The sequence below is a fragment of the Aphelocoma coerulescens genome, chromosome 1, assembly GCF_041296385.1.
Source record: "Aphelocoma coerulescens isolate FSJ_1873_10779 chromosome 1, UR_Acoe_1.0, whole genome shotgun sequence".
NCBI lineage: Eukaryota > Metazoa > Chordata > Aves > Passeriformes > Corvidae > Aphelocoma > Aphelocoma coerulescens.
Genome location: NC_091013.1, coordinates 76,333,234 through 76,355,346, shown reverse-complemented (window position 1 = coordinate 76,355,346; position 22,113 = coordinate 76,333,234). Strand labels below are relative to the sequence as shown.

At 39.5% G+C, this 22,113-nt stretch overlaps 1 protein-coding gene across 7 annotated transcripts in view; it reads left to right on the top strand.

The window, feature by feature from the left end:
* IFT88 (intraflagellar transport 88) overlaps positions 1 to 15,191 on the top strand; it is a 48,058-nt gene extending 32,867 nt beyond the window's left edge. For 5 of the 7 annotated variants that reach the window (XM_069013758.1, XM_069013741.1, XM_069013749.1 and 2 more), the window contains 3 exons: positions 4,741 to 4,795; positions 13,463 to 13,558; positions 14,220 to 15,191. In XM_069013758.1, the coding sequence (XP_068869859.1) occupies positions 4,741 to 4,795; positions 13,463 to 13,558; positions 14,220 to 14,341 (273 nt within the window). In that variant the 3' untranslated portion in view covers positions 14,342 to 15,191. Of the gene's footprint in view, positions 1 to 4,740; positions 4,796 to 5,854; positions 6,501 to 7,639; positions 8,531 to 13,462; positions 13,559 to 14,219 lie in introns of those variants that run through there. The other 2 variants (XR_011150706.1, XM_069013771.1) reach the window with 2 other exon arrangements.
* The last annotated feature ends 6,922 nt before the right edge of the window (positions 15,192 to 22,113 follow it).

Genomic DNA, 22,113 nt, shown 5'->3' with positions numbered 1-22,113 from the left:
TTGAAAATGAAACTCACAAGGGGGAACACTGACTGAAGGATTCCAACTTCACGCTACAACCACACTTTGAGGGGCTAGCTGAAGTGTACTGATTGGGTTTTTCAGTAAATGTAAAATTTAAAGCACTTGGGAAAATGGATGAAAAAAAGCAGTCCACAGCTGTAGTGGGATTAATATTCCTCCATATCTCCCCATAATTGTATCAGTAAGCAAAACAGATGACCAAGTATAATGTTCCTATTCTGCAGAATTCATAATTAAGAGATTCACTGAAATGTGTTAAACAGGCTTTGCTTGGCTTCTAATCAGTTCAATGTCAGTGATAATACATAGTCCACTGCAGTAACTTTCAGTACCTCAGTGCTTTACTTGAGAAAGCTCACCAACAAAACCAGTTAAAATGGAATTACTTTATAGCTAGTAAGAGAGAGAGAGGTCCCTGGAGATGGAAAGACTATTTCTTTGCATGTAAGGCTGGCCTTTTTTTTTTTCACACTGAAGGTGTTAATTATAGATGGGCAAATGACTTTAAAGAAAATATCTTTTTTTTCTTTAAGAAAGTTGATATTGGAATACAATTTTTTAAAAATTGTCATATCTCTTTCTGTTTATTACATATGGGAAGTGGGAGCTTTCCCAAACAGATTTCTGTACTTCCTGGTGAGAAAAAAGCTACTGATAAGAGTATTTAAATTTAAATCATCTAAGTAATTTCAGATTTTAGTAACAGAGAATTTAGTAACAGGTTTTATTCATTCTGACTTCATTGTATTAAGGGAATTCATTAAGTCGTACCTGAATGACAGAAGTATCAGTGGGATCCAGCACAGACTCATGGTAGCACAAATTATTGCATGGTTGGTTTAGACTGCTCAGACTTCAATAGTGATCATAATTCAGCCATGACGCAGAAAGCTCGCTCTGTGTCTTGCATTTCAGTATTCCTGTTTAAGAGCCTCTCAACTCTATCCTGTCACAACACTGACCTTGCAAAGCAGGAACACAGAATGGTTTAGGTTGGAAGGAACATTTAAAGGTCATGTAGTTTCAGCCCTCCTGCTGTGGGCAGGGACACCTGCCACTGTCAGGTTTCTCAAAGCCCCATCGAACCTGACTTTGAACCTTTCCAGGAATGGGCATTCCCAGCTTTGCTAGGCAACCTGTTCCAGTGTCCCACCATTCTTGTCATATTTTTTCTCCTTCTCTACCCCTTGTCAGCTTAAAGCCATTGTTCCTTGTTGTGTCACCACAGGCCTTAGTAAAAAGTGTGTCCCCATCTTTCTTGTAAGACCCCTTTAAGTACTGAAAGGCCACAACAATATTTGCCCAGATTCTTCTCCTCTCCAGGCTGAACAACTTCAATTCTCTCAGCCTGTCTTCACTGGAGAAATGCTTCAGATCTCTTTTCATCTTCATGGCCCTCCTCTGGGTCCTCTCCAACATATTCATGTCCTTACATTGGATGCCCCAAACTCCAGGTGGAGTCTCAGGAGAAGAGAGTAGAGGGGTCTTAGAACAGATCTGTCTAGACCACGTAAGGTGTCTGTGAGGGCACTTTTAATTAGTTAAACCTTTATAGTAGATCTGCTTAAATATTTCCTCCAGTGTGTTGCCCAGAAAATAAAAAGAAGTTTTTAATTCAGCCTTTTGAATAAGCCTGATTGTACTGTAATTTAAACTAAACCAATTTTCATTTAAGCAGATAAAAATGAAATGCAGTAGGTTTAAAAAACCCAAACAAACCCCAGACTCCTCTTGCCTTTGTGCCCCCTCAAAATCGTCAATAATAAAATAAAACAGGTTTCTTTTCCATTCTGTTAACTTCATTCCTGCAGACAGACCAGTGTTTCCAGCCTGACTAAGCTCTGAATAGCAGCAAAACTCTGCCCCTGTGGTTCCTAGTATGCTCTCTTCAGAATGAAGTCTGATGGGTTGCTTTCTACTCCTTCCTGCATCTCCTTGTCTTGGTGGGACATGCTCCCATCTCCTTCTTCTGGCTTTCTCCTCCGCCACACTCTGAAAACTTTCCAACTTCCTCCCAAAGGAAAGGAACAACTTCTGCTCCCAAGGAACCCACTGACACAGTTTTCTTTAAAATGAACACTGTTGTAGTTGGTAAAGGAGCAAAGACTCTAAGAAAAGATGTTATGGGGGATGCTGCGGTTTAGTATGCGGCTGCCCTGCATTAGTAGTGGAGTATCTTTCTGTGACAACCTCTACATCAGTGCTGTTTTGCAAATAATAGCCCTGCAGTTCCTTTTTTTTGCTATTGATGTTACATCTGGGTTCCCATCCTCTGGTTTTGTGTTTGGGAAGGGTTTTTTTGTTTTGTTCTTGGTTGGGGATGTGTGTGTGTGTGTGTGGTTTCTTAGTCTTCTCTCTACCATCTGGCTTTGGAAATTACTAGGGTTTTTTTTTTCCTAAGAAGTTCCTTCTGTCATCCATGACCATACAGTCATAAACTATATTCTAAAATTACCAAATTTTAATATTTCACCACCTAAGTTTCCAATAGGAATACTGGTTTCAGTTAGCAGTACCAGATACAGTTAAATTCCTGCTCCCAATTTTAGACTAACCCTTGACTTCTCAATTGCACCCAGTAAAGACAAAATAGGTAAAATGCTAGTGTAGTATACCTGCGTTTCACAATCTGCACGCAGACTTTGTCTTCCTGTAGAAATTTATCAAAATTTTCTATTTTGGCATTGTTTTTTCAGAGTAAGTATATCCACATGGACTTTATACCAAAATAAATATTCTGGAGTACTTATTTCCCTCAGTTCTCAAATATGGACAAGTTGTTAAATACTTACAGCCAAGAATGTAGGAACATCTGTGGAGTTCATTCCCTATAGAAATTTTTCTCCCTGCTTCTCACAGCATTCAATTTTTACTGCAATCTTCATATGTTGGAGCGTTTGAGGGGGGAAGGGGGCTGGGGGCTTTGTTTGGTTTTGTTTGGTTTTGTTTTTTACTGAATTAGTCTTCCTTTTTCATGTTTCACTCTAAAAAAGACAGGTAATAGTGTAAAAGTTCACAGAGCCTCCTTGGCACTGCTGTGTGCACACATTACTGTGTATTTCCGTTGAGTGAGCTTAATGGCTGATGGGGTGTGGTGAGAAGCAGTGATGAGAGGTGCAAATGCTGGAGGAGCCTTACTGCCTTTACCTTCAGGCATCCACATCTGGGCTGACCATCCTAAATGTCTTTTGCAGTCATGGGAGAAAAGGCATTTTTAGGGTGGAAGCCTATTTTGAATGTCTGCTTTTAGTGTGGGATTACTTACAAACTACTCACTTGGAATTTTACAGGAGTTAATCATATGTTTAAGCTGTAGTTCTTATGTCATATTTTGGGAGGAAAGTTGTAGGATGTAAATGCCAAGAGGGCACTGTCACATAGGACTGCTTCCCTTGGGCAGACAGAAGCTGAGCTTCTGCTGTCAGACTTGCTGTCAGTCATTCAATAGTTGGAGAGTCTGGACAGGCTTCCTGAAGGATTGATATATGCTACTTCACTGGGCTGTGAAAAGGATGTTTAATCCAAAATTCAGAGAACATATTTTAGACTTGAGGATTTCCCAAAATAAATAAAAAAGTGTGAGAAATTCTGGTCCCAGACTGAATTGCTCCAAGACCAGTCCTGGTTTCACACTAGGCTCAATGCTTTCCTGTCTGACTCCTGTGGGTTTTGATTTAAGAGTTCTTCCTTTTTCTGTTGGCATTAATCTTGAAAGTTCTTTCACTTCTTTGGTATCATTCCAACTTTGCCAGACTTCATGATATTTTTTGGGTGAAAAATGAGTGAAGAAATTACAGTAATTGACCTGAAGAATTGATGTGTGTTTTAATCAGATCCTGAATTCATATTTTGAAATAAGATGCAGAGTTACTTTAGTAATAGCTGAGTGCTTTAAACATCAAGTTTTTGTACCTACCTGTCAAAAAGTCCCTCACTGAGGTGTCCCTTCTTATAATTGACAAGATGTATGTCTAAGAAATTTGGTGTTTTGCCAGAAGAGCTAAGTCTGCCATGTCATACAAAGGTATTGCTTTGATAAACTGTTGAAGTTTTCAAATAACACTCAAAAAAACACAGCTGGAAGATGTTTATGGTACCTTCCCCTGCACAAGAGAGCTGACTTTTTAAACATAGCTTTTAAAGTATTTACCTTCACCTTTATCTTGCATTTAACACTCAACAGCAAATTAAATTTTCCTGTGAAATACAGTTCTGTGCCAAAAACTCAAAATCCAAGATCCATAGGGTGAATAGTTCTTTCTATAGATTCCCCAACTTCTCCCTTTTGAGTCTTTACAATAATAAAATGCTTGTGGAATTTACAAGATGTTAATAGGCAAAGGCTACTTTGAACTCATGCAAGGAGGGCTCTGTTGCCTGTTTTTTCAGCTGTACTTTACAAAAGAACATCTGAACTATTTTTATGCACATTCCTTGTATAAATTTTATCTGAAGAAAAATAATTTATTGAGATATTCTATTTGAATTTCACAGAACTCTTGTTTCATATAAACATTGGATTTAACCCTGACTTTAAGGACAATTTTGTGTGTGGAAAAACAAGCTTTAGTAGTTACAGTGTAGTAAGTCTAGTTTAACATTCTCCTACTGTTTTATTAATAAGCTGAGTTTAATTTTCAGTAATTACCTCTAATATATATTACTAAATGGGTTTTTTTGTTCTGTTCTTTTCAAACCTTTTCCACTGTTCTGCAGCGCATTAAGTCTGGCAGAGATGGCAGCGCACGTAGCCGCAAAGAAGGAAGCGGTGGTAAGTAGTCAATGCCTCTGCATAAATACCAGTTTTGACAGGATCCTGAAGAAAATAGATTTTCTGAAAGTGTTTGTAAAGGCTCCTGTCATTCTGATAAGCACACAAATATGCACTGAGTAATATGTAAGTACTTCACAAATTTTGTTTCATACTTTTTGATTTTCTCAGTGCTGTATGAAATCGCAAGTGGTACAGTAGCATGGATTTGGTCTAACATTTGTGTTTTATATACAGATCTTAGTGTATACCTAAAGCTAAATTTATGATTGCTCTCAGTACTGTGGACTTGAATGTTTTTATCTCATTAACTTGGTATTTGAACATTTTTAACTTCGGAATATTTACTGTAAGGAATCATTTATTATAACAAAACAGAACACACAAGCCATGGAAAATAGGAATTCATTGTTTCTTTATTTAACATGAAGGAAAGGGAATTCTGTGCCTGCCATGTAATCTACTATATTAGGTGCTTGTTACAAGTTCAGCAGATTGTTCTGTGCAGCCAACTCTGTAATGAGGATAACGAACCCTTAACTATCTTTGAGCTCATCCTTCCCCTTTTCTCTGTATAGCAGAACTGAAGTTCTGGAGTCTTCCCTAGAGGAAAGCTTTCTCTCTGACTACTCAGTCTCTCTGCTTCTACAGATTCACTGTGCTGATTTCCATAAATATAAAACTCTTGCAATGTAAGTCAGGAAACTGCCCTGTTTCATCTTTCCTGTGCTAGGCAGCCTGCATATTGAAGAGCTAATGATTTTTCTCTCCCATTATTAAATCCATGAAATTAGTAATGTAAATCTAACAGTCCCCCACTGCTGGTCTAAGGAAACTAGCAGATATCAGGCTACTTCAGCCACCTGGAAAACAAAATCCGTCTTTTGACCCAAAAAGGAAATGGTTTCTTTGTATTCTGCTTTTGGTTTATCTTGATATCAATGGGTCTCATCAGAAGATATCCCCTATAAATTCTTGCCTCTCTTCCCTTCCTTTTACAGAGAAATATTTTATGATATTTTTTTCTTACTTGGTAATTTTATTTCTCCACCTACGTAGCAGATATTTTCCTACCCTTATTGAATTCTATGGGGTCATGAAAAGTTGTGGCAATTGCTAACATAATCTGAAGATGACCTTGGAATACTGTTACATTTATGAAGACTGCTTTCCTGGATTCTCTAAAGGTTGAGAGTGAGTATTAGGTGCTTGAGAGAGATCTCATTCCTTTTTCAGCTCAGTAGTTTCACTAGAGAAGCTTTTAAATTTCTTGATGTGTGGAAGAAACAACCATTCACCTAGGATTAAATTTTACCTGTTCTGGGCCTCAGGCCAAAGTAATTCTTTATTTAATTAACAGAGAGGGATAGAAATGTTTCTGGGTTCTCCTTTGTTACGTAAACCCTACAATCAGGCAGCCAACAAAACAGCAGTGTGAGACAGGATTGGTCCCTGATTTCTGTCATAAAGCAGAAACCACTTTGGCATATAATAAATAGAAATGAAGAGCAGCATTGGTAGCAGGCAAGGGTGTTTGCAGATGGGCAAAACTTTGCATCAGGTGTATAGGCAAATAGCACAGAAGGTCTCTTCCAGCTCTGTTTTGTAATTATCCCCACTCTCATTAGTGAAAAAGGGGTATGTTTCAGCAGGGAGTGACTCAGTAATTTAGCAAAAGAAGGTATTAATAAGGGTCATGCTGAAAGGATGCTAAAACAACATTAATCCCCTAAACTACCAGTTCGTCAGTATTTCTTTTGAAGACAGAAGTATCTATGGACAGTTGTCTTCTTTCTTCTTCTTTTTTTTTTTTTTTAATTTTAAAAAAATAAGAAAGAGGATGAGAGGTTAAGCAGGATCAGAATTGACCTAGAATTTACCCTATCAGTAATTCTTAGATTGTTGCTCAAGATACTATGTCAAATGTATGAAAGAGTGGAAAAAACCAGAGTTTGGGAACAAGTCTGTATAAGAGCATGTTTGAGAAGTCTCCATTATACAAGTGCAGTGCCAAAGATCCAGCCTTTCTGGAAATTACTCGGCAAACAAGCAGAGGTACAAAGAAGGTCCTGTAGTGAGCCTAGAGTTAACTTCCTGCTGGGATTCTTAATTAAAAGTTGTGGTGAGCTGTACTACTTACAAGTATGTTTAGAATGAGTCAAAGGTGCTGGGTACATTTTAACTGGTGATGTTGACTCTGAGGAGACTATCAGTGAAGAAACCGGACACTCACAGCATCACATGTTAAGGACTGTGTTTGTCCACATTGTACTGAGGATGACTAAGAGAAACCTGAACACCCAAACATTTTATTTTGTCCAATGCTTGGCGTTATTCACCTGGGTTATGAGCTGTAATTTGCAGGTTAATAAATTTCTGTACATGGCCTGTGTGTAGACAAATATGAAATATAAACATGGGTTATTTATTTCATAGTATTAGTATGCTTTTGATAAACTAATGACTTCAAAAGGAGGAAAAAAAAAAAAAAGAAACATTTGTATACATTTTAAGGTTAGTCTTTTCCAGTGGTATTGCCAAGACCAAAAGGCATAATTTTCCTACAGTGTATGAAGGATTTGCCATCATTACTAAACCCAGTGAAACATGGAATCCTCCTTAGTTTAGTACTTACTAGCTAAATTAAAGTACTCACTAGCTAACTGAAGTCTGTATGCATTCCAAATATTTTAGATATGATGTCTGTTTTATTTTTTTTTTCTGCTACCAGCTCACTGTCCCTATGCTTGCTAGTATTCCTAACAGATTTCCCCCCCCAAGTATTTTGTCCCTATATAGCTATTTATATTAAGAGTATTAATAATTCAGGTTTCCTTGTTTTAGGAAATATGATCTGCAATTGCTTTTAAAGAGGAAGCTAAGAAGAAAGAGAACTAAGCCAGCAAGGCTTGTACTTCATAGGGCATCCAGTACTTTGCCAATATAAATTAAAACAGAAGGTGTATGAGATGCACCAAAGCACAGTTTCAGCAATATGAATGGTGTGTACATGAATGGTAGACAGAATGGAAACAGAGAGGCCAAGGAAACTGACATCTATGTCAATGTCAGTTAAAGTCTGCTCTTGTCTTGTGAGAAAAATAAGCATTAAATCTAAAATGCCTACCCAAAATTGAACACATTTGTCACTCACTATAAAAAGTGAAATTTTCTTCTCCCCACAATTATTGCATTTATGGTTTTCAATCTTACTTATGTTGGAAGCAAATTACATTGATACAGTCCTGTTAAAATTACTCTTTTTAATTTAAGAAAGGGAAAGAAAAAACCAAAACTACACCACCACAAAACCTTGAGGGGAGCTAACAGTGCATCTGACTTTAGGCAGTTCTCAAAGATTTTCTTTCCAATAATCTTCTCTTGTTTTCATACTCACTTTCCTGTGTTTTGCAGATACATGATTGTAACATCCAGAATTTAGAAGTTGGTGCACTGTGGTTTTTACTACCATAAGAGATTTTTCCTGTTTATTAGCATAATGCCTTTATATAGGTAGATAAGGCAAAGTATGACGTTAAGGATTCCATTCCCATGGCAGTGTTTACTTGGTCTCTGCATTTGCCCAGCTCTCTGAATGGGGAGTTTTGTGCTGGATGAGAGGAGCCGTGCAGTCTCGGACAGGAGCCCAAAGAAGCAGTGTTGAATTCAGAAGATGAAAGGCTGCCTACTTTGCATTCTCCTTGTTACCTAAGCCTGTCAGGATGAATTTGGAAAATAAACCACATGGGAATAATTTAGGTGTCTTTTTCCTTTTTCATTTCACTGGTGACTGTGTCAGTTTGTCCATCCCCAAAAATTTCCCGTATTCAAACACCCTTTACCATCCCATAGGGATGTCCTCATATATTATGGAAGTATATCTTATATGTTAGAGCCGTGGGCATGCCATATAATCCTGACTGTGACAGAGGTAAGAGATTTTCTTGTTACCCTGCAGCCAGAACATGACAATAATTTATATTTTCTAGGCTTTGTGTGTCTGTTGATGCCTCATTAATTATAAGTCATTGTGGAATGGTTCCATTGTCTGTGTGTGCAAAATACGAAAAAAGTTTTCTCAATTAATGGAGAAGGGAAAATCTTTTGAAATGAAGAGAATATCTTAATCTGTTTTCTGCTCTGAACCCACCTAAGGAATTAGCTGAACTGACACACCACAAACAATTTTCATTTAACAGAATTTCAAATCAAAATGAACAGCAGTGAAGTTATAAATTGCATCTACTTCTTACGCTCTTGCACAGTTTTAATATAATATTCTGCCTTCTACACTGAACTTACTCTTCTCTTTGGTCTAACCAATGCCCATTCTTCTCCAAAGACGGTGTCTTCATCCCAAATATGAAAGATACACAGAGGTGCACTTAAAACACATTCTGGATTTGGTGGAGCATTAGCCCACTGTGCTCTTTGTTACAGAAACATTTGACCGAGGAGGCAGATTACCAAACAATCTTACCCTTCAATGTCTTTTCTTTATGAGTGAAATGATACTAAAAATTCTAATTTACGTCCCTTGTGATTCCTGGAGGAATTTCCAATGCAGTAGTCTCATCACTCTAATTGCAACTTAGTTAGATTCCTTTAAAAAATACGTACAAATACCATGGATTTTATGTGTTGAAGTACACACAGGTATCGTGTGACACAGGAAGCACAGAAAGATAAAAAGATTGAGAATCTTGTTTGCTAGAAATCACTACTTAAAATAGGACTATTACCAAATAGGCTAACTTTTGCAGTATGTTGCATAAGTCATTGTTCTGCCAAATAAAATTAGCCATTTTTTAAAATTAGGTTTTATATTTTGATTCTTTTTTATTCCTGTCCAAGTTCTATGTGAAGGAATTAGTTCAAATTAGTTTTTGTAAGACACTGAACAAATCCAAATGAATGAAACAATTCTAATAGAATAATTTAAATATCGTAAATATAATACTATGTCCATGACTCTTAAACAGATGAGAGGAAGGAATGCACTGTAAATGATATCAGCATGCAGACTGTATTATTTATGTCTTTCTATGCATAGTCCTCAGTTAAGGCTGTTGAACACAGACTGTGAGGGGAATGTAATGTCAGCATGATAATTGAAGTCTCAAATATAATAATTTTACAGAGTAGATGTATTTATAAATTAGATTTAAAAAATACATTGACCAGCTCTTCTTAATCAGTTCTTGTTGCTTTTTCAACTGAAATCTGGAGCCATATTCCTGCAGTCAGTTCATGTGGATGTGTCCCCATTGTCACCCCAAAGTGAGTACAGTTGGGCTGGCTTCCACATGAACTACAGTAATAACTTATTTAATAAAAGCCCAATAAGTTAATAAATAAGGAGTGGCTATTCATTGCAGTGAAGCTTTCCTTAGATACAGAGAGCAATTTAGTTTAGCAGTGGTCTTCCATTATTCAAAAGCTGCCTTGAATCAGGGGCAGGTGTTTGTGTACAGTTAAAACTCATACAGAGAGAATTAATTTGCAGTTTCAGAAATATCTACCTGTAGTCCTCTGATTGTGGGTACAATCAGATGTTAATACTCAAAGCTGTACTCTTAGTAGAGAAAAACTACAAATAAAGCTTTTCATCCAGTTTTTATTATTGTCCTTTGTCCCAATGTTAGCTTTTTTTCTTCTGTGTATTAGTGAAAGTTAGTTTCATTCCCATAATTCAAAAGGTATATAAATGTATATAAAATCTTTTTCCTAGATGGGGTGAGAGCAGCAGGGGACAGTGAGCAGAAATTGTAACACTTGCGTCCCAAAAGTATGCGTGTCTGTGATAAAATGCTTTAAAAACAACTCCTTCCCTGAAGTTCTTGTCACTGTAGGATACCAAAATTCTGAAGTCTACATTGCAGGCTTCTATTCCTTAACATTGCCAAATTATGTGTGAATGTATACTGAATAAAAATATGCAGATGATTCGTCTGCAAACAGAACTACAAAAAGTAATTTTGAGATGAGATTTAGACTTCTGGCAGATCATGTTATATGGTCAACAGAATTTTCAATAGCTGCCATATTGGCAGCCAAATTCTGTATCCCATGGCAGAGTGTCAAGAACAGCTCACCCCAAATGGCTCAACAGCTAGGACATTCTGAAAAGCTGGAGCTGTGGATTTGAACTCCCTCAGGTGAAGGAAGGCATTGAAGCCAGACGTCTCACTTCCTGAGCTGCTGTCTGACAACTCCATGTAATGCAGATGGTGTCAAGCAGCTCTTACTTTCTTCTGGATGCACTTTAAAATAAAAGGTGCTCCTCTTCCACATTTTTAGGTATGCTCAGAGCATACTGCAGTCCATAGAGACTTGATGTGGTTTTGCACATTAGCCTAATTTAAACTGAATGTGAAGAACTAACCAGAAGAGTTGTTAACCTTCCCTTCACTCTTGCTAGATATAATGCTCATACAGAAGTAAGGTGAGCTGTGTTACTTTGCTGATCTACCTGAGAAAAGGGTTTCATTAGGTTAGTTTTAAATGTACTAGGAACCTGCTCCAGCACAGCCTGCTACAACTGGACAGCATCTGGAGGGGGATACGACACGGAGCAGAAAGGGCAGGGTGCTCCTTCTTGTGGTGAGGTGGGTCTAGATTGGCAAGTTCAGAGTAAATGAAAGGACTTCACATTTTGGACTTACTGCCTCATTCTCTTCTTGGATGTAGCCCTAATAAAACTTAAGGGTCCTAGAATGTCCAAGGAAGCCTCTGTTTTCAACTCAATTTTCAACTTTCAATTTTTTTAGGGCAGGAAGAGATGCAGGTAACTAGTGGGTATCATGTTGATCCCACTCAGTTTGGTTTGTCTTAACATCCTGTTTTTCCTTCCTTCGGTTGATATAAAGTCTTTCACCTTCCTCTGGCAGTAGTGCTGACACCCATGTATTTTCGTCCTTCACAACTGAAAACATTTGGTATGCCATCTTCCTCCTCTTTTGTTTTCATTACATCCAGTTCTTCCTTTCTGGGACCAACCAATTAAACCTGTGGAGTTTCTTTGACTAGCTCAGTCTTCCCCTAGTGTAGTTGGCTGTATTGTTCCTGTCTTTGCATCTCTTTACTGCTCCTTACAACTTTATTTATCATCTTAAAAATGACTTGTTTTCCATTATGCAAGACTGTGCCTACTTCTATCCTGCTCTTTTTCTTGTTGATTATTTTGTATTTTCCTCAAAGCATTTTCATCCACACCATCTTTGAAGCCCAGCTCTCACCTCCTTGTTGCACAGGCCTCTCCAGAGCCTACTGAAATCAAGGGGAGGCCCTTCTGTAGTTTCACAGCCCTTTGGCTGAGTTCCTCTCCAGGCAAACCCATTGTTTTTTCCCTGTTTCTTCAAATCTGTTAAGTATTCACTTCTTTCATGAAACCTGTCAGTGAGAATTGGGAGTTCCCTAGGGAAGTGGATGTACATTAAAATACATTTTCCTTGCTTTGAAATTTCAGCTGTAATCTGTGTCTTGTGAACTTATTAACTGTTTGTTATGTGGCTGTATGTATTAGATCTTCCTTGGAGCAGAGACATTGTCTTCCAATTTAGGGCTGAGCAAACAGAAGTCTGCAGTAGTATTTATAGAGAAATAAAGGTTTGTCATCTTTGTAGAAGTTTGGGGGCTTTTTTTGTTTGTTTTTTTTTTTTTCTTTTAATTACAACAATATCTGTTGAAATAACACTTATAGTAAATAAGACAATGGAAATGTGTTGCCAAGTACAGACTTTATAACTAATGTTTGCTGAATGAAACCCATTTTTCCTCCTTACAGATGGAAGACTTTTAATACCTACATTGTTTGTTGTTGTAAATGAACATGTCTCTATTTGGCTGTACGTCCTGCCTTGTAAATAGACCAAGTCAAACTCAAAATGTTTTCTCCTAGGAGAAAAAAATATTGCATAAAAATTTGTTGTAGCAGATGAGACTGAAAGCTTGCCATGAACGTGAAAAAGAGATTCAGAGGTGAACAGAACATTTAAAGTGTCTGGAATACTGCTGTGGCAAGAGAATGTTAATCTGATGTTGTCTGGGCAGGAGGCAGCCCTTGGAGCTGACACATTCCTTGGGGCCCTGCTGCAAACTGAGCTGCCAGCACAGTGTTTACAGCGAGGTGCAGGACCAGGATGGTCTGTACACATGAGCTGTGCCTGCCTGCCACGCAGACAGCACATGGCAAATATGCTCTTCTAATTAAAAGCAAACTTAGTGTTGAATTTAACCTTGACAGTATTGAGCAGGTGGATCACACTCGTGTATTAGTAAGCACACAAACATAGGAAATGTCCTGTGTACGTTGTGACAGTGTTTATATTTATCATGCTTATTTAAACTCCAAAATGTGACTGTAATTTATAAGCAACTGAAATGTCAGCATTCGAAGCAGAAATATTTTAATGTGTTTACTCCAAAGTAACACGGCTGTGTACATTTTTTAAAAAACATTAACACACACATGCATGGACACAGTGTCCACTGTGTTTAAAAGACCACTATTACAAATGAGTACTGTATCTGTCATGAAAGGATGGTTTCATCCAAGTCTAGTTTGACAGATAGTAGTAGCTGAATTGATGTTGTTCTTGTATCATGGTTTCACAGAATGAAACAGCATGTTATTTGTCTTCTTTTTTTTTTTTTCCTGTTCCCCAGATAGTGGTGGTACCAAAGGGGAAAGACTGAGTGCCAAACTAAAAGCTCTGCCTGCAACAAGTGAACCCTATGAAAGTAGCAACAGTAAAGAAATAGGCAAGTGGACATCTTATCCCTTTTTTACTTTCATGGTCCTCAGAGAGAGGAAGAGTAAGGAGAGAGGAAAAAAACGTTATTGGAAGAGTATATAAAATTAGATAATTGGGGAAACGTTTTCCTCATGAAAATGAGGCTTTAGCTTCATTGTTCAGAGCTCACTATAAAGTAATTGTAAATATTAAGAAATGTGGCCCATGTTAACAGTGCTTTTGATATCTGTCTGCTGCATCCTTTAAGTCAGTTCTGCAGTCATAAGTTCTTCAATAAGACTGAATTTTCAGAGGGGTTTAAAAACCCAAATCCATGTGGAATGTGGTACTTCCTGAAAAGCCATATCTTAAACAAGTCATCAGTCTTGCTGTTTCTTGCACATTTCCGAAGTTTTTCTTACTGTAGTATCATAAGAGAAATTTATTTAAAAAAAAAAGTCTTCTATCAGTAGAACTCAAGAACTTTGCTCCTGTGCCCTGCCTCAGTTCCTGAATGCAGTGCTTTGTTCTCCTTCAGCGTTCATATGCTCTTTCTTGTCTGCATTTCAAAGACACAGATGTGTAGTGCTAAATCCTAATCTCGTGTTTGATTTTGTGTGTTTAAAACAAGCTAATGTTAAAGCTAAAATAGTTTGTAACTGTTTCACATGTATTTATTTAAACCCTAGATGCCTCCTACGCAGATCCACTTGGCCCACAACCAGAAAGACCAAAAACAGCAGCAAGAAAGAGAACAGAGGAGGATGACTTTGCTGATGAAGAACTAGGAGAGGATCTGCTTCCAGAATAGCATATGGGGCGCTCATCACTTTTTTAATCCTTGTAAAAGTTTTAGCTGAAAAACTTTTCATTCATGATAATTTTGTAGTGGATTTTTATAAACTATTTGTGAAATACTTTGAACATGTGGTACCTTATGTTACAAACATGGATTTGTAATTGCAAAAAAAATAATGGTGAGGTTATTTTACTGATGCACAAGATCTACACTACTCAAACACATTGCAAGCTGTATCAAATGTGTAAAGCTTTTGCTTTCAGAGATAAATGCGATGATAATATGAAACAGAGAAGCCTCTAAAATTTCATCTTTCAATGGAAAATACCTTGAAGCAATGCTTGTAAGGTTGAAAACCCCACATCCTTCATCCAAAGCCAGAATTTATTTAAGTTCTGTGAACTGACCTTCTGAAAATGTTGGATATGACCTTGGTCTTCCTTAAGGTCCTAATTCAGCAAATCACTTTGCACTGATACCAAAGAAAGCATCTTAATTTTAGTCTCAGTTTAGATGAACTAGGACCATTTTGCAGTCTCTTGGCAATGTCCTTATTTTTGTTTTTTTATTTTGAGTGGTCAGAGTTTTCAGGATTTCACCCTGGTTTGTTCAGAATTGCTAATTAGGTTGCAGCTTTTGAGTCTTATGTTGGAGATTGCGGCACCAACCACACAGTGGTAGTTTTCTACAGCCTGAGTATGGGCAAAGAAGTTAGTTACAGAAATCACCATTTTGCTTATGAACTGAACAAGTTTGATCTGAAGTTACTGAGACATTAAATTCCTGTAGCAGGAATCACTTTGGGGAGATGAAAAATATTAGTCAGGTGTTCAAAATTTCCTAATAAATACTTTCAAAACTAGTCCACTGAAATGACTTGTTTTTGGAACTCTGGCATGAGTTTGGTTTGATAGTTAGACTTTGGGTATTGCACTTTGAAATGTAAGGATTCAGTCTTCTAAAATTTTCAGTGCTCCTTCTCAGTGGTGGTGCTCAGACTGTTTCCCAGCCAGTGACACTGGAGAGGTCTCTTCGTATCTTCATGAAATGTTTTTCCAGGTTTTAAAAACACTGCCCTGTTTCGTAGGACCTCTGCAAGTGGTTGGAAGTGTCCTGTGGGTTTTATGGCACAGCTAATGAGCTGCTTTGTGTGTAGCATGCTTCCCATGGCACTGGAGCAGTGCTCCCTCTCGGACTGCACCGCTTCCACCTGATGGTACGAGCAGAGCGCGTTCAGTGCGGTTTATGGAGCGCCCCGAGGGACTCACCAAGGACCAAAGACACAGTAAGCTCTGGGGCCTGATCCTTCTAAGGGGTGGGGAAAAGAGCATGAGAAGGAAGTGGATGGCAGCTGCCTTATTTCTGCAAGTCTTTCTCTTGCCTGTTCCTCAGTCCTGCTGTATTTCCTGCTCTGGTCATAGAATGACATATTCCTGGATGTCATGGTAGTTCCTACTGTCAGGCTTAGGCTTGGAAGACCTAGACCACCAGGATGCGATGTGCCAGGCAGGAGGGAGCATTTTCAGCTACAGACTGCAGTGGCACGAGGTATCTGAGTTAATCACAGTAAGAGAAAATATTTGGGACCATGGCAGGGAGCGTAGATAAACCTATGAAACAGTGCAGAAGAGAAGGCAGGCGAGATACTGTCATGGTCTTCTAAGACAGACATTGTAGACTGCAGTGGGTTGACCCTGACTGGATGCCTGGCACCCACTGAAGCCTCTCTGTCACTCCCCTCTGCAGCTGGGCAGGGGAAAGAAAATATAACAAAGAATTCATGGGTTGAGATAAGGACAGAGAGAGATCATTCACCAAATTCCATCATGGGCAAAACAGGTTCGAATTAGAGATATTAATTGAATTTAATGCTAATAAAATCAGAGCAGGATAATGAGGAGTAAAATGAACCTTCAAAACAGCTTCCCACCACCCCTCCCTTCTGCCTGGCTCTTCTTCCTTCCACAGTGGCTCAGGAAGACAGGGAATGGGGGTTATTGTCAATTAATCACCTGTTGTTTCTACCATTGCTCAGGGAGATGAGTTGTTCCCCTGCTGCACCGTGGGGTCCCTCCCATGGGAGACAGTTCTCCATGAACTTCTCCAGTGTGAGTCCATCTCACTAGCAACAGTCCCCCTCAAACTGCTGCAGTGTGGGCCACTCTTCCATGGGGTGCAGTCCTTCAAGGACAGGCTGCTCCAGCCTGGGCTCCTCTCCCCAGGGGCCTCCCACAGGGTCACAGACATCCACCTGCTCTGGCGTGGATCTCTGCACCCCTGTGGATCTCCTGGGGCTGCAGGGGCACAGCTGCTTCATCACAGTCTGCACTGGGGGCTGCAGAGGAATCTCAGCTCCGGCACCTGGGGCAGCTGCTCCCTCTCCTTCTCCATTAACCTTGGGATCTGCAGGGCTGTCCCTCTCACATGTTCTCACTCTGCTCTTCTCTGGTTGCAATTACATCTGTGCAGTAACTTTTTTGAAATTCTTCTTAAATATGTTATCTAAGAGGCTTTACCATCATTTCTAGTAAGCACAGCCTTAATCAGCAGCACATCTGTCATGGAGCCACCTGGCATTGGTTCTGCTGGACATGGGGGAAGCTTCTGGGAGCTTTGCACAGAAGCCACCCCTGTAGCCCCCCACTACCATAGCTTGGCCGTGCAAACCCATTACAGCATCTAATCAAACATTGCAACCAGATAGGCATGTCCATGATAAAATGGTATGAATATGGTATCCCAGTAACTTGGGATACAGTCCACAACTTGGTCTGTAGAAGCACTCCTGCGGACATCAGAGAGATTGTGATCAGCAGCAGTTTCTTGGTTTGGTTTGCCCAGATGCCGAACTGTACATTGTGTAGAATTCTGTGAATTACAAACAATTGCACTTTTGTTCCAGCCCTGCACAAACTCACAGGCACTTCTGGAACATGTTGTTTCCTATGTACAGACTCCCAGGGACTTCTGGAACATGCTGCTTCCTATAGCATGAGGATCTGATTATATAATGCTCTGGGTTATGATGTATTTGCATGTTATTTCGCAAGCACAGTTGAGCTTGTTCTGAACTGACAGAATGCCATGTGATCCAGCTCCAACACTGGAATAATGAGTCCTGCTGACAGTCAAATGATGTAGCCCAGGTTCATCCACTTCACAACCATGTTCACTATGGCTGCATCTCTACTTGAACTGCAGCGTTGCCAGGGCAAGCCCAAAGCAGAGGAGGGGATGTGTAACCAGCTGTTCTGTAGGACCAGTAGCACAGTAGTGCACAGTAGTACAGTTTTGTACCATGACAGTTCATCTCCCAGATCATTGCCTTGCAGGATGCAAAGGTAAGCCTGGGCCAGGAACCATTCTTTGGAAGAGGCTTCAGTGCATCATCCTTCTTTGGTGCAAGATACTCTGTGTGGGGGAACACAAAACTCAAGGACTGGACTCAAGACTGGAGTGTGATCCCTGATGGAGACTAATACAACTGGAATCTGTTGAGAAAGAAGCTGCATGCATGTCCAAAGTGCTGTGTCACCGTGTTGTTGGAAGGCCTCAGGCTGTCAGGCGGTGAACAAACCTGCACGATTCAGGCAGCTCAGATCTCGAAGTGTGGCCAGGCCAGTGGAGTGCTTGTCTAAAATAATTACCTGGGTTATATGGGATTATTGTGCTATGTTGATGTGATGTCCCTGGCCCTGTCCTTGGCTGGCATTTAGCTCAGGTGCAGTGAGTTGTGTTCCCTGCTGCCATGTAGGATGCCCTTGGTCCTGCGATAGGTCTTAGAAATCACAAAAGTGGAAACACTGAATGAGCTAAATGATTCTATCTACATCCATGAAATTCAAGCAGAAATTTTTTGTCAGTCTTGATTGCACAAAACAGACTCCATCTCCAGAAGCCACACACTGGAGGTATGTGCTTCCAGCAGCATTTAAACCCTGATCTTGTGTTTATCATTCTGAAATTAGTAGATCAATCATTTAAGATTTCTGCTATTTTTTTTTTAATGTTAGAAGAGCAGCAGTATTAAACTTAGGAAAATGCTAATCCCCTCAAGAAACTGACTCATGAGGTATTTTAGCTTCTATTGTCATGAAAAGATGTATTATACAATATTAAACAATCCTCCGTTGACCTCTTAGACTTGAGATCTTCCTCAGGATATGCTGGATTTAGTTATATACAAAGTTACCTTTCTCTTTACATGTATGAAAAACATCTCTTTGTACAGTAGCCAAATACAAATGACTACTTCAGTAGTATTCTGTTAATTTCTGAACAAGCCTAGCTGTACAGCATCAAAGCACTCTTAATCATGTATTTCATCTTTTTCTCTGAACATCCTTCACTACAGATTACATGACACTACTTTTGAAACAAAGCTATTCTAGAGTAAAACAGGAATTGAAAACTGTATAAAGATATAGTTCATAAATCATAGAATGGTTTGGGTTGGAAGTGACCTTAAAGATCATCCAGCTCCAAAGCCCCCTGTTGTGGGCAGGGACACCTTCCACTAGACCAGGTTGCTTCAAGCCGCATCCAACCTGGCCTTGAACCCTTCCAGGGATGGGGCATCCAAAATCTCCCTGGGCAACCCCAACTGCCTCACCTGTCTTCACTGGAGAGGTGCACCATCCCTCTGATCACCTTTGTGGCCTTCTCTGGACTCGCTCCAACAGCTCCATGTCCTCCCTGTGCTGGGACCCCAGAGCTGGATGCAGCACTGCAGGTGGGGTCTCACCAGAGCAGAGCAGAGGGGCAGAATCCCCTCCCTGGCCCTGCTGCCCACGCTGCTTTGGATGCAGCCCAGGACACCTCTGGCTTTCTGGGCTGTGAGGGCACATGGCTGGGTCATGTTACATTTATTTCAACCAATACCACCAAGACTTTCTCCTCATGGTTGCTGTCAATCTATTCTCTATCCAGCCTGTATTTGTGCTTGGAATTGCCAATAAACAGTTTTATGATAAAGGGCTGTTTCTCTTGGTTCCTTTGCAAGAGTAATAGATCATAAGAAATTAATCTAATTTGCTACACTTTGGTTATTCCTGATGTCAAGGACACAGATGCTCAACTTTATGGTAAAAAGGTTATTTTTAACCTGCTTGCTTCTCAGTTTCCACCTTTGCAAAATGAAGTCCTTTGAAGATTCTCCACTTCTCAAGAGTTCACTTTTGCAAAGCTAAATTGCCTAACAACTGTAAAATATGCTGAGATCCTGCTGTAGAAGATGCCATGTCATGGAAGCTGCAAAGTGATATTACAAGGCTTACAACTGCAGGGAAGATGAACAGGAACAGAAGCCTTTGGGTGACAGGTTATCTGCAAACAGAATGTGAGGGAGAAGGACGTCTTCAGGGAGTAATTTAATTCTCTCTCTGAAGATTTATACCTGCTGGGGATGCCAGCTGAATGTTTGTTGCACCTAACAATATGAGTTGTTCAACTTGAAGATCTGTATGATGGTTTTTAAAACCTTTTTCACATTGCTATTTCAGATAGAGATAGGATCTCATTAATGTTGTAGCAGGATGGGAATAAGCATTTGGAATATGCCTGTGTAGGGCAATTCTGCCACTGTTGTGACAAGCACATTACTGTGGTATCTTTCCTAATGCTTGTCACAATAATGTGATTTATTTGTGTGTGAACCATAGTATCTGAAACCAGCTGTCATGCCAGAGCAGCTATGGAAGAGCACAATCCCAACCAGAAAATATCCTGACAACACTGCTCACTGGGGATTAGTGTGTTTGGGAAGGGCAACATTTGTACATTTACTGTCAGGTTTTCACCATCATTCAAACGATTCTGAAACAATTTTCCAAATTATCCTAGTGGTCTGATGATAACATATTTGAATGGGATTTTTTTTCTCCTGCTATGACACATTTTTCTCCAGCTGTTGGTAACAACGCAAGGTTGAAGACACAAACCTGGTGTGGTTTTCGTTAAACACGTTTGTGTTTAACATTGCCTTAAATGCTCTCTGGTGGAATCAGGTGCAGAAAATGTTTCTTATTTATATGAACTCACTAAAAGTGTCTGTCTTATTCTTGCACATCTTAGTTTTCTTTGGAACATCCTGACTTTCTCGTAGCAGGGATTTGTGGAACTGACACTGATCACTGTGATGGTAATCTCAGGAGAGAGGTTATATATAAATATTGAAGATAATCCCCAGAAAGAACATTTAGAATATTATGTACAAGTGAAAGACATACTTCTCAATTCATTGACTGAAATATCATATATTACATCAAATTCAGGACATTTCATATTACTAAATATTTTTGCAATATTTCATTTGTATAGATGTTTTAATCCGCCTCAAATTCTAAGAAAATTATAAATTAATACCAAAGACAATTATACTGGTTAGTATTTCTTAAAGTCATGGAAGAACCTAAGTTGCCGAAATGTATTAGTGAATATTTTATGACTCAGATGTGTCTCTAGGGTAGACTATGCCACGAGAACTTGCATAGCACTTACTTCCTGTGTAATGGAATCTCATTTGCTGCCCTTCTGTGGTTATTAGTTGAATCAATGTGATTTTTCGTAAGAAAATACAATGCGACTAATGTACAGAATTAGAATATTGCCTAGATAAGACACAAAGCCTTAAATTTAATGGCAAGTTAATGTCTGTGCCATTGTTTTTTCTTCATCTGCTCTGATTTTTTGAGGCGGAACTCTCCCAGAAATATCGATGCATATAAAGGAAGTGCATAAAACTCCTATTTTGCAAAGCCAAGTGTGTCATCCTCATGCTACTCAGGAATCAGAAATTTCTCAAGATTTTGTCTTAGGAGCAGTAATATAAATGGCAATTGTTTATGGTGACAAACATTTGCCATGTTGCCACATATACCACTCCCAGGTGGTGAAGTAACATGAGGCCAGGTGCATGGTCAGGGGTTAGACTGGGCTAAATGGACACACACTTTGTCCCAGTCTGTTGCCTGAGGATACCACTGCAAAGGGGAGTTTTTAATTCAATTTAAAACCTTCCTTCCTCAGAGCTGAAATCTGATTCAAATTCCACACAGTTAAAGGTCAGGATACTGCTAATAAGTGATAACTGTGATGCATATGGCACCAAAATCACTAAAAATTATAGTTAGACTTAACTCTATGACTTTTCAGAAACCACAAAATCAAGTCACTTCATCACATTATCAATGCCAGACCATTCTGCTTCAATTCCAGCCTGTTTGGTGAAGTTGATGTCTTGTACTTCTGTGGTACCAAGCTGGGGTTTCTCAGTCCTTATATGATTCATGATCCCATTTTCCCTTATTCCTAATTAGTATTTTCATATTTAACTATCCTTATCCTGAATGCCTCAAGAGATGTGCAGGACTTAATCAGCGCACATGAAATACTTGATTCGAGGGATGAGTTCTAAGGTCTGTTTGTAATGCACACCATTTCAGTGGATCACATCTTTTATGACCCAGAGTACTACAGATGCTTATTTACGTGGGTTGTGCCAGAAACCATGAAACACATCATGTGTTTTTAAGAGATACAGAATACAGATAGAGAATAGATGGAGAAGCCATTAGAGGTGAGACTCACCTCAACGTCCTTTAGGTACGTACAATGCAAATTTCTCGTCTCCTGAAGCGGCTTCTCTTGCAGTCAAGCAGAGTGACACCACCGTGGGTGTCCGCCCCGGGCCCGCTCCGCCGGAGGAGCGGGTGGATCAGGCTCCAAGCGGCCTCACAGTCGCCTGCCCCAGGCTTCATGCTGGACATCAACCACCTCGGTTCCTG